Source organism: Gambusia affinis, linkage group LG02 (assembly GCF_019740435.1).
Source record: "Gambusia affinis linkage group LG02, SWU_Gaff_1.0, whole genome shotgun sequence".
Taxonomy (NCBI): Eukaryota; Metazoa; Chordata; class Actinopteri; order Cyprinodontiformes; family Poeciliidae; genus Gambusia; species Gambusia affinis.
The window spans coordinates 32,020,253-32,033,280 of record NC_057869.1 but is presented as its reverse complement, the minus strand read 5'-3'; the positions used below and the strand labels follow the sequence as shown (position 1 = coordinate 32,033,280).

General features: G+C 39.4%; 1 protein-coding gene across 1 annotated transcript; it reads left to right on the top strand.

Moving 5' to 3' along the window:
* The first annotated feature begins 2,040 nt into the window (after nt 1-2,040).
* Nucleotides 2,041-12,606, top strand: rbb4l (retinoblastoma binding protein 4, like). The gene is made up of 12 exons (XM_044135603.1): nt 2,041-2,179; nt 5,729-5,873; nt 8,865-9,010; nt 9,654-9,830; nt 10,010-10,125; nt 10,368-10,528; nt 10,641-10,767; nt 10,859-10,936; nt 11,383-11,459; nt 11,575-11,632; nt 11,784-11,894; nt 12,033-12,606. The coding sequence occupies exons 1-12, from the start codon at nt 2,164-2,166 to the stop codon at nt 12,099-12,101; spliced, it is 1,281 nt and encodes a 426-aa protein (XP_043991538.1). The 5' UTR covers nt 2,041-2,163; the 3' UTR covers nt 12,102-12,606.
* Nucleotides 12,607-13,028: the final 422 nt, after the last annotated feature.

Here is a 13,028-nt window from a genome sequence, read left to right as displayed (position 1 = left end):
CAAAAGTGAATGGTGTAATCCTGTCGTCTTGGTGCCAAAGAAAGATGGAACGATGCGCTTCTGTATAGACTTCAGGTACCTTAATTCTGTGTCAAAGTTCGACTCCTACCCTACTCCGCGCATTGATGATATGGTCAGTAGATTGGGCAAAGCTAAATACCTAACAACTATCGACTTGTGCAAAGGTTACTGGCAAGTACCTCTTTCCAAGCAGTCCAGGGAGTTGACGGCCTTTCGGACCCCATGGGGACTCTTCCAGTTTACAGTTTTGCCCTTTGGACTACATGGCGCACCCGCAACCTTCCAAAGGCTTATGGATCAGGTACTGCGTGGATGTGATGATTATGCCTGTGCCTATCTAGATGATATTGTGATATATAGTAACTCATGGGAGGAGCACCTTCAGCATTTAAAAGAAATCTTGAGCCACCTTAAAGACGCAGGTTTGACCATTAACCCAGCAAAATGCACTTTTGCACAATCTGAGACAGAGTACCTGGGTTTCATAATTGGAAATGGTGAACTCAAGCCACAGGTTAGCAAAATTCATGCTATTGAATCCTGCCCATTACCTCAAACCAAGAAGCAATTGAGATCATTTTTAGGGATGGCTGGTTTTTATCATAGATTCATAAAGCACTTTTCAGCCAGAGCTGCCTCTCTGACAGATATGACTGGATCTAAATGTCCCAATTTGTCATTTTTGAATTATTTTGGACATTTTTTGTAATAAATTAAGATTATTTTGGAAATTATTTTACGTCTCCTTGGCTGGTCTATGCAAAACCCTCACAGTTACAGATGATGTAGTACCGACGTCACACAATGTAGATCAGGAAGTAAATGCACAAGCAAAAAAAACTAGTAAGTAAATATTTAAAGCTAAAGACATGTAACATTTTATTTACTTTCACTGCTCAATGGGATGAAACACATTAACAATAAAAATCAGACCACAGTTTGTTCATTTCATTACTTTGGACTAAAGAGTGACTAATAAACGTCTGGATTCCAAGTTTGTTTTAATTCCTTTTCTGGGTTAAAAGTGAGTACCAGTACTCCATAGTTTCTAACAAAATTAAATAAAAAGAGTAAAGGACACAGTAGGTCACATAGCAACATTTTTACTTTTTTTGCATTGACAGAGTTAAGCTTTTCTGTCAAAGGTAATATTTGAATCTTATTTAGCTCTCTAACTCCTGTATTAATAAAAACAGTTTGAAGCGAGAGGGAGGGGCTGAGTTGGCCAACAGCCAATTCATAATTGCTTTATGAATGGCATTATGAAGATCACACTGATCACACACGAAGATCAGTGTGTTGATCTTCAGCTCAACACACTGAGCCAAAGATCTTGGCTCAGTGTGTTGGAGCCAAGAGAAGCTGATGGTAGATAGAAAAACAGAAAGTATGTCTATTTCTTACAATCTTCAACACAGAGCCTTTAAAAATTACGTAATAAAGTCTTTTACATTTTTTTAAATAAAAACCCTGGTGCTTTGAGCAATAAGTTTAAGTTATGATACTTCCCAGATACTCATTATTTTTATTATTGGTTGTCAGTCATCCCGGACATGGCAAAACTAAAAAAAGTTTAAAAATAAAGCAACTTAACAAGTTATAATTTAAATAACATAACTTGTATTACGAGCCACTACAATAAATCAATGTCTATAAAGAATTTTATTAAAACTTGCTTATATTTAGAGCCTTAAATGTTTTCTACAGATGTAGCAGATAGAAATTAGTTATTTGACACTAAACCAAACTCATATCTAAACTAAATTTTTATTTTATTTTGACTTTGAGTCTCAACAGTTTGTTTACTGAGAAATACACACATTTGATGTGCATTGCCACCTGGAGTTTGAACAGGTTAAAAACTTTTTAAACCACACCTTACGTTACAAATTGTTCTTAAGAAATTTTGCTGTGCCACGGGAAGTCTTTTTATTTAGCACTATGGCCACCCCTGCTGGATCTGCGCGGGAAATCCGGCGGCAAAATAAACCCCGCCCACAAGGCGCTCTGCTAAAGAGGCGTGTAAATGGTGCAGACCCATTGATGACGCTCAGCTCTGACAACTTGCCAGGGATCTGCTAAGAAGTAGCAGTTTTCGACTTCCTTTGTTTTTGACCATTGTGTCATTGCGAGGTTTGGGACATGGCTGAAAAGGAGGGTAGGTTAAATACAACTCTGTAGCATGTGGGCAAAGGTTTACTTTTCCTTTATCTATCGCTTTATGTGGATTTGTCGGGCTTTATGGTTAGCATCTTGTGCTAGCTCAGTGAAGCGCAGTCATGCTTTCTGGTCTTAGCAGACTGCGTGCTGATGGAGTTTATGTTATGTTCAAGAACTTCTGTCAGGGTTTCCACAAAAAGCCTTCTGCATTCCAGGTGATCAAGCATGGTGAAGAAAACCCTGAAACTCGAGTAGATTGTACAAAGTTTGTAGCAATATTGCAACTTAAAAAGTGAAAAATAAGGTGTCCGTGTCGAAGTGACTAAAACAAAAACCTTCTAACGAGACTTGCCGTATCAGATAGCTGCGTGGGACAAAAGAGTCCAAGAATATGGAAATCTTGGACATTTATTGGTTTTAAAACTCTCTTGCGAGCACTTTTTTGGAATTACCAGCCAGATATTTGTGTTAAATCAGCCAAACTCCCTTTAGATGCATTATCTTACAACAGACCATGGTCACCCTTTTTCTCTATATTGTTTGAGATAAACTCTTCTTTTTCAACTGACAAGCTTCCGCATTCTATGTACGTCACTGGGAGACGTCACAGTTGTAAGCTAGTTGAAGATCTTGCATCGTTTTTGCAGTATAGGCACATGTATACAGAATTACTAGATGCACGGGGTTAGAAGAGACAAACTTTATAAAAGAAAAAAAAATGAAAATAGATTTAATAGTGTAGAAAAGCATCACTTATCTGTTTATTATATTTAAGAATATATCTGGTTCCCATAGAATATGGTTTATTTATCCCCAAGGGGAAAGTGCTTGTGTCACAGGTAAAAGGCCAAGTCTTTTACCTGTGATGCTGTGTTGCATCAGCTCCTTGCTAAAGTGGTGGACATTTGGTGTAGTCTGTCCATCTCACACAGTGAAAGAGAAAAGTTTAAAGACACAGAAATTTGGCACAAAAAAACCCAACACTGTATTTATTATTCACATGATCTAATGCAGTGTCTCAAATTGCTGTCCTGAAGGGCCAGTGTCCTGCAACTTGCTTTTGCACAACTGACTCTGATTAGCTCAATAGCAGAGCTCTGTGGAGCTTGACTCCACGCTATGGAGGAAGTTTCACCATTTAATTCCAGCGTGTAGGACAAGGGAAACGTCTAACTGTGGAAGGACTCTGGTGATTCACGACTGCAGTTTGAGATCACTGATGTAGTGTTTGTAGATTTGAGAGTATTTTACTCTGAAATCATAGAAGCAAATAGAAAAATATTCAATTATTAATTTATCAATAAATGGATGTTTTATGATTTTACAAATCATATCCTTATTAGGTTAAAGGTTTATAAATTAACCTTTATGCCAATCAAGATAAATGGCACCTACTGAGTACCTAAAAACATAAAATATAACTATAATAATAAGAAAAATCAATTGATCTTTGTCAAGATGAATCAGACCTGTTTCTTTACTTCGGGGGTCTCAAACTCCAGTCCTCGAGGGCCGCAATTGTGCAACGTTTGGAGGTGCCTCTGCTGCACCACACCTGAATAAAATTATTAGGTCATTAAGGCTCTGGACGACTGGTCTACACAAGGAGGAGGTAATTGAGCCATTTCATTCCAGTGTTTTGTACCTGTGGCACATCTAAAAACTGCAGGACAGCGACCCTCGAGGACTGGAGTTTGAGACCCCTGCTTACTTTCATATAGCTTAGGAAGAACAGTTGAACACAAAACTATAAATACACAAGCACATGATTGCTTAATGTCTCCTTTCTGGTCCATGATATTGAGTGATAATGTGCAGTATATTTTTTTAATAAATACATGCAAATTTATGATTTATATTTATGTGCATAACCTTTCCATTATAAATTGCTTGTAATTTTGTAAGCATTTCTTGCACCGTGATTCACAAATTCAAGTTTTGAGAGAAAACTAGATTCTCTGTATTTCAAACATGTGGGAGGACATGAAAACATTAAAAGGTGTATGGATAAGTTGCTGACAAATTCTTAATGTCATTGTGGTTGTCGCAATACAAATTTTCTTTTTATCTCTAAAATATTCTATACCATTTCTATAGTGCAACATTTTTTGAAGGTTGCAGGTTTCATCCCTTTGAGACCAAAAATGTAATTAATTACAATATCAGTATTTGAATTTTCTAGAACTGGAAAAAAGTAGGGAGAGAACTTGGCCTTTGTTTAGAAAAATACCTACTTAAAAGAATGTCAGTTCCCTGTTTGGCAAAACAGTAGACAGTGGTTCTGCTTGGTGGGAGCAGTTGTGGTTCTGCTGGAGGTTACTTCCTGTTAACAGAGTTTTTCCTCTGCACTGTCACTGTATGCATACTCAGTATGAGGAATTGTAAAGTCAGTGACAACACAAATGATTGTCTGCTGTCGCTTGTGCTAAAGCTGGGTGATTATGGCTTACAAACAAAATCTCCAATTTTAAGTTTTTTTTTTTTTTCTCATTTTCTCAACAATAAATTACAAATGGCAGAAAATATTTTAAATAGTAATCATTTTAAATGCAAATTAAATGTAATCTGAAATATATTTAAATGTTAAATATAGTTTCAAAAACTGACTTTAAAATCCTGCTTTCTGTGAGTTGTCATGAAGTCCAAATAAATGGAAGCTGTAAAACAAGCTTGTCAAACAAGATAGAAAAACATGGTTGGCTAACATCACTGAATTATGGAAACACAAGTAGTAGATTGGTGAGAATAAAACCCTGGTTTTCAAAAGTTGAATTTTAAAACAGAAAATTTGACCAAGTGATTTATTGGCCAGCCCTATACATGCCACTCCAAGTCAAATGCAAAATGCCAGATTGAAAATAAAAATATTGTATCATACCAGGGAGGAGATGACGGATCCTGACCATTAAATGGGTTTAAGACTGAAGGCTTGAAGAAGCTATAGCTACTGACAATATGCCAAACTAAGGTCATTTAAATAGTAAAAGATCAATCATAGTAACTACATTTTATCAACTTCAAGTCACTTTTTTGCACTCATGTTTACCTGGTAGAAGTCTAGAGGTAAATTTTACCACCAGACTCTACACAAACCTCTGCTTATGTTTCACTGAACAGTGGACATTATTTGCTCTGAGGACCAATTCTTTTCTCTTTATGGCCTGCCACCCCCAACTTCTAATTGAAGCAGGGTAGTTGGCTCTGCGCAGCCTGGAACCAAATGCAACTTATTAAATTACTCAATAAGTATTCAATAAATAGTTACAAAATCTTGTGCACAAATGGTTATTGATATGTAAAGCTACAGTTAAAGTGCAGTGCTGAATAAAATGCTAGTTAAGGTGATTTTAATAAAGTGGAAATTGGTGGTGTGCAAGGTACTTGAGTAGAAACAGTCCCAGTAATGAAGACATCTCAATTCAAGTCAGTTTATATTATTAACCTTCTGATCATGATAAACTAGCTCTGTGAGAAAATATAAATTAAGGATGAAAAGGAAAGACAAATATCTCATTACTTGTGTTTATCCCTTGCTGCCCTGCTTCAGTGTATGATGATGCAGTGGAAGAAAGGGTCATCAATGAAGAATACAAGATCTGGAAGAGGAACACTCCATTTCTCTACGACCTGGTCATGACCCATGCCCTGGAGTGGCCCAGTCTGACTGTGCAGTGGCTTCCAGATGTCAACAGGTAATTACAATTGTTTCTGTCGTAGAGCATAATAAAGTCCCAGTAATGGTGACATGGAAATGCCTGATCCGCTGACCTGGAAAATTCAACCTGTTTGCTTGTCTGTCTGGTAATGATGCAGCTGCTCTCTATGTGGTAAGCACAAAATTGTCCTCCTGGAGACTGACTGGTAATGACATTTTATTCTCTTAGATTATTGTTGATGGTTTTCTGTATGTGACATCTCACAAACCAGTTATCCTCTGACATCAAAAGTCTATAAAAAGCACAAAATGGAGACAATACGGTACATGCTTTTTCCAGTTACTGTCATCCCAGAATAACACAGAGAAACCTATTGGCAGGTAATTGTCTGGAACTTAATGGCCAAGTGAAACACCTCCACACCTTCAAAGAACTTTGGGCATGAATACAGTAATATTACAAATACAACAGCAAGAAGGGAGACCTGAACCCAGAGTTTTGAAGGAGAAACCCTGTCCCTTTCTCCCATTGATGTACAGCAGGGGTCTCAAACTCAATTTCCCCGGGGGCCGATGGAGGTAGAGTCTGGGTGAGGCTGGGCCGCATCGGGTTTTCCACAAGAAAAGCTCTTACAAAAACATTCCAATGTTATCAAATGTCTTTATTTTTATTTTTTAAACACAAAATAAGATGAAAAAATAAATAAATTAACAATTCATAAGAAAAAAAAATTAATCAGTAATAAATAAATAAAATAATAATAATAATAATAATAACACAGCAGCTATAGAAGACTAGATAAATGTAATTATTATAATTCAGATTCAAATGGCTGTATTAACAGTTCTTTAACCTTTAACTTTCTGAACATGAATGGAACATTGAACATAAACTGTTATGAATATAACAGTTTATAAACTGTTTCTTCTGCCTACTTCTTACTTCTTACTGCTAGAGGTCTGGCAGCGCTTCCTCTCGCATAGCCGAGCCACATTTGGCTTAAGGGAGGAGGCAGTTGAGACCCTAAGTAGAGCTTGAAGATGCTCGTCAGTAAGTCTGGACCTGTACTTGGACTTATTGAAGTTCAAGGTAGAGAAGAGCTTTTCGCACAAGTATGTGCTCCCAAAAAGACACATGGTCCGCTTGAACATTCGGGAAAGCTCAGGGAAGCTGGGTGGCAATTCTCTCAAAAATTGCCCAAGCTTGTCTGCTTTTCCACTCTCCTCCCTGAACTTGTCTTTGATTTCAGAGAGGCACTGCGGGTCAATGAGCTCCATTTGAAGCACTGTGATTGGTAAGTTAGTTCAGCTCCGCACACAACACTGAAAAGTGCCAATCATATCAAACTCGTGGGCAGTGTTGGTATAGTTACTTTGAAAAAGTAACTTTAATCGGACTACTGATTACTCCTTGAAAAAGTAACTTAGTTAGATTACTGACTACTTGATTTGGAAAGTAACTAAGTTACACTAAAAGTAACTTTTTAGTTACTCTCAGCAGCTGCTAACAACAACGCTCCGCCTCCTGTGAAAATCACATTGAGCTTTGCCAATACTTTTTTGTAAGCTATTTTATAATGGTAACATCAACAATGTGTCTCCACTGATAAGGTTGAACTGAAGAGGAGATTGTAGAAAAATAAAAAACGTGAGTAGTTTGTGTGGTCCACTGTTGTCTGGAAAACTCTAAGAAGGATTTTAAAGCCCCCCCCATCCCCTCCCCCCCAGCCTTCAGGTTCTGCGTTACGGCCCTGCATTTGGTGTCACTGCGCACAGAGCTCCTCCTGCAGCTCCACAGCTCAGATGGCCGCACAGATTTGTGACACTTATCTTAGTATTAATAATTAGAATTAAGTTGCCATTATAATTATTGGCAACTACGGACACGTTTATTCGTGGCTATTTTCACGTTTATTGCGCTGTTTAAATTAGCCTCGATGTTTGCAGTTTTCTGGAGCGCAACGCGAAGCTCGACGTCATTCAGAGGTAATACAGTAACTTGACATTAACAAAGACACAGCGGGACGGATCATCTAAGAAATGATGAACAGGGAGAGACTGAGTAAGACTACCTTAATGACGGACAAATTCTGGGATTTATTATGAGTCTCTGCTTATTTCCAAGCCCAAATGAGCAACTTCACGTTCAAAAACGAGCCCAAAAAGGCGCAACCCGCCACTCATTAAATCTGCAAGCGACTTTAAAAAATGAAGCCCAAAGCCGCTTATAATAATCGGACTTGGCGACAGAAACTCATCATAGTTCCAGTTTTTCCGCCAACAAAATGCGCATCTCCCCCCATTGTTTAGATTTCTGTTGCATAGAGACGTCAGTCACTCAACAAGACGAGTAGAGGAAATACGATTAAATTACAAAAGAAGATAGTAACGCAAAAATGATTTTGAGAAGTAACTGTAGTCTGACTACTGGATTTGAAATAGCAACACGTTATATTACTCGTTACTGAAAAAAGTGGTCAGACGTCAGTAACGCGTTACAAATTAACGCGTTACTGACATCACTGCTCGCGGGCCACACTAACATTAAACTTTCATATTAAGGTGGGGGCCACAAACTATCGTCCTGAGGGCCGCAGTTGGCCCGCGGGCCGCGAGTTTGAGACCCCTGATGTACAGTTTCTTTGCTGCCCGAGCCTGGCCCACTGCCTTCCTCCACAATTCTGCTTGAAAAAGCACAGTCTGGACTTTCTGCCCTGTACTTGGTCATTTCAGGTAGAATTTTAAACGAGCTAATTAGCTAGCAGAAGGAGAAATTGTGAATGATGATATTACTACAGGAAGTCCAGTCTCTGCTGGGCCTTCATCTGAACAGTGTCTATGTGTGAGGTTCATCTCAGGTCTTAGAGTGGTTCTGAAGAATCAAGGTCAGGATATATTTACTTTATACTGCCAGGGTACTGTATTTTACTTTATAAAATACAGTTCTTCTTTTACAAGCGCTTTTTCTGGGATGTTTGAGACTAGCATTAATTCTCCTTATCTTTTCTTTGTGAAAATCCATGCTTAGACCAGAAGGGAAGGACTACACAGTCCACCGGCTGGTTCTGGGGACCCACACATCAGATGAGCAAAACCATCTTGTAATAGCCAGTGTCCAGGTACCAAATGACGACGCCCAGTTTGATCCATCACACTACGATAGTGAAAAAGGAGGTTAGTACACAGATCATCTCGCAGTTTCATAACAACTAAACTATTTTCTATTAACAAAATTTTAGTGACTAAAATTTCTGTGTCCACGGCCAAAGTATTAATACCACTTCAATCATTACCACATTTTGTGACATGCTGACCACAAACCTCAATACATTTGATCTTCTTTTCATTGGTTCATTTTCATTTCAAGTTATTTATGTAACCATCGTGTGTTTTTTGGTCATTAACAGAGATACCAACAATTTTATCTGTGTATGTAGATCTTAAACACATAGATTTAGCATTATGAATGCCATTCTAAACTACATACATATATCATATTCACTTAGTATGTTGAAACTTATTTGTTTGTTTTTTTTAAATCTTCCAGCAGGTATGTTGTTGGAGGTTCTGCTGTGTGTAGGTGTGGTGTGTTCATGGCCTCTGAGTAAATGACAGGTACAGTATGTATGATGAGAAGCAAATATCCAGTGATGCTACTGGCTGGAGTCAGGGATGGAGCATTATGTTTCTACTACCAGAACCAAACAGTACTGTAGTTCTTCTTTCACACTGTAACTGGCCACAGGTGATGTTTTATATGTAGCTCTTTGGTGTTTTATCAGATTCTAGTGCTTTCAATGTCGGGCCTGTGTATTGTCAGAGTTTGGCGGGTTTGGCTCAGTGAGTGGGAAAATAGAGATTGAGATCAAGATCAACCATGAAGGAGAGGTGAACCGAGCACGCTACATGCCCCAGAATCCCTGCATTATTGCCACCAAAACGCCCACATCTGACGTTCTGGTCTTTGACTATACCAAGCACCCATCAAAGCCAGGTGAGTCAAGATGGAATTTTTTCCTATTGACTGTTCCTAAATAGTCAATAGGCTATTGACTGTTCCTAAATAGTCAATAGGCTATTGACTCAATAGCCTAAATAGTCAATAGGCTAAAAGCCTATTGAATATTTAGGAACAGGAGTGATCATAAATTATGAATATTAATATTATTTCAGATCCCAGTGGGGAGTGCAGTCCTGATCTGAGGCTCAAAGGTCACCAGAAAGAAGGTTATGGCCTATCCTGGAATCCAAACCTCAGTGGCAACCTGCTCAGTGCCTCTGATGACCATGTAAGTGGCTGAAGGAACACTAATAGTGCTCTGCTCTCTCTTTTCCTAAAATCTACTTCTGAGTATTTGCTTACATCAACATTCCAAAAATGGATATGATCATGTTGGATTAGGGGATTTGGGTTATGTACAGTTGGACAGGGGGGTTTGATCAGAAATCAGAACCTTCCTGCCTATAAGAGACCCAAAGAGCTGAAAAATTGTAATAATAATTTGCACTGTCTTTAATTTTTCCTCCACAGACCATCTGTCTGTGGGACATCGGCACTGGCCCAAAGGAAGGAAAAATTGTCGACGCCAAGACCATCTTCACTGGTCACACCGCAGTTGTGGAAGACGTGTCGTGGCATTTACTCCATGAATCCTTGTTTGGCTCTGTTGCTGATGATCAGAAACTAATGATGTCAGTAGCTGATGTTAAAGCAGAAACTTTCCATAAAACACTACTCCTTCATGTTGTGTTTCTAATAACTGATATGTACCTGTTGCTTTCTTTGGGGTTTTTGCTGCTTCAGATGGGACACTCGTTCTAACAACACTTCTAAAGCCAGCCATTCGGTTGATGCTCACACTGCTGAGGTCAACTGTCTGAGCTTCAATCCCTACAGCGAGTTCATTCTTGCTACAGGTTCTGCAGATAAGGTGGAAACCATGCTAACATGTGCAAATGCAAGTTTAACCATTACTCCCAACTGATTAAAGACAGTTGTCTTTTTCTGTTTGGTCCTCCCAGACTGTTGCATTGTGGGATCTAAGGAATCTCAAACTGAAGCTCCACTCTTTTGAGTCCCACAAAGATGAAATTTTCCAAGTAAGAATTTTTGTTGTTTCGTCAAGATCTTGTTGGGTCCTCATATCAAACTTATAATGCATTATAAACAGTAATAGTAACATGCTGACCAGACAGACAGTCATCTAAAACTGTCTGATTAGCTAGCAGTGTGATTGGGAAAGATCCAATAACCTCCTCACTTCCTGCTTCAAACGGACGTTTATCTTGTATCCCTTGGGAGTTTAAATCCTTCAAAGTTCAGTGGCTAGCATTGCGAAGGTGAGATGATTTGTGTGACGCAGCTAGCAGGTTTTAGACACCAGACTACCATATTCTGTGTGAGAACAGTCATTTTTATGGCATCTTCATGACAGGCAGCTGTTTACATGCTGTGTGGAAACAGGTCAGGGAGGGTTTGATACTTTGGGTTGTTGGACCCTGCATCCAGTTTGATCTTACTGGGGATTATCTGTCCTGTTCATTAGGTCCAGTGGTCACCTCACAATGAAACCATCCTGGCCTCCAGCGGTACTGACCGACGTCTCAACGTCTGGGATCTCAGGTAGAATCTTACAGTGTTTGGTGATGATTGCTGATCATGAACTTTCCTGGTCACATGTTCAGGTGTTGGCAAGTGGAGCTGCTGTGTAGGGTGATAATATGGATTCTGTTTTCAGTAAAATTGGGGAGGAGCAGTCTTCAGAGGACGCTGAGGACGGTCCACCAGAGCTTCTGGTAGGTGATGTTAACAGAAGCCTCAGTGGTGCACAGTATGACATGAAACCTGTCAACTGGATAACCCATCTGGTTGTCCAGATGGAACCTTTTAGTGGTTTGTTGGCAACCTGCTCATGTCTTTGAGTTTATCCTCTTTCTGCCACTTCAGTTCATTCATGGTGGCCACACAGCCAAGATATCAGACTTCTCCTGGAACCCCAATGAACCCTGGGTCATCTGCTCTGTGTCCGAAGACAACATCATGCAAGTCTGGCAGATGGTGAGAACGGTTCTTATCCAAAGTCTCTCTAGATCCAATTAGAAACTAGATCCCAAGGTTTGGTCACTTTCTGGCTAGACAGACACAGAGATGTTCCATCAGTCTGAAGGGACATTTTGTGCTTCCTTTGTCTTCCAGGCAGAGAATATCTACAATGATGAGGAGCCAGACAACACACCCGCATCAGAGCTGGAGGCTCAAGGATAATGAACACTCTGCCCAGATCAACTCCTCCTCCACCCCCTGGACCTTGGCTGTCTAATGATCCTATAATTTGTGACATGTCAGAGCAGCCTGCACCCTCTCTAGTTCACACTTGAATTTGGTGTCATTCCACTGGCCCCAAACAGGGGCCAGGGCTCTGAACAGAAGCACAGATTGGTAATACTGTTCCCCTTCAAGTGTTTTCTCTTCAGTATTATGAAAAGCATTTTGTGGTAAAGGGCATTAGAAAATATTGTTCATAAAGTTATTTTTTCAGACCCACTAAGCTCACAAGAAAACATAATGCCAGAATATTAAGATGAAGCTCTTGTTGGTTTTCTATCACCACTATGCAGATGTACATTGCCAACTGTGAGCTCGCTACTTTCTAAGGTACAAAACACTTGGCAGTTTGGGATTATTCATCATTGCATAATGTGTTACATTATCAGTGATGTTTCTGGCTCCAAACTGCAATAAAGCTTTTTGTAAATGTTGCTTTTCAAAAGCAGAAGTTTTGAGATTTGTGTGAAGTGGCTAGGGAAAATTAATCCAGACATTGGAAATCCTACAAAATGTTTATTGAAAAGCATGACAGTCTTAGAACATTTTACATTTACAAGGTGGTAAAAATAAAAGCAGTCAGTGTGCTGACTCATGGCCCCGCCCACAGAGGTAGATTCTGACATGACCCGAGTCATTCTGGGGCAATGCCAAGGTCAAGTTGTCTGCAGCTCAGCCAGGGGTGGAAACCCTCACCACCTGCTGGTCAACATTTAGTTTCCTCTGATTTCAACTCAGCATGAAGAGTCGCTTAGAAAGATGGGCAAAGGTCGAAGTGCACAGACTGCCATCTTACACATTCACTGCTATGGAACACTTACAATCTTAATTATGTCACCTGGACTACATCCATGTCGGTCCCACTAC

Coding starts and splice junctions, on each gene's coding strand:
- rbb4l (XM_044135603.1), top strand. Junction 5,874..8,864: donor TGGCTTCCAGATGTCAACAG/GTAATTACAATT, acceptor ATCCATGCTTAG/ACCAGAAGGGAAGGACTACA. Junction 10,126..10,367: donor TCAGTGCCTCTGATGACCAT/GTAAGTGGCTGA, acceptor TTTCCTCCACAG/ACCATCTGTCTGTGGGACAT.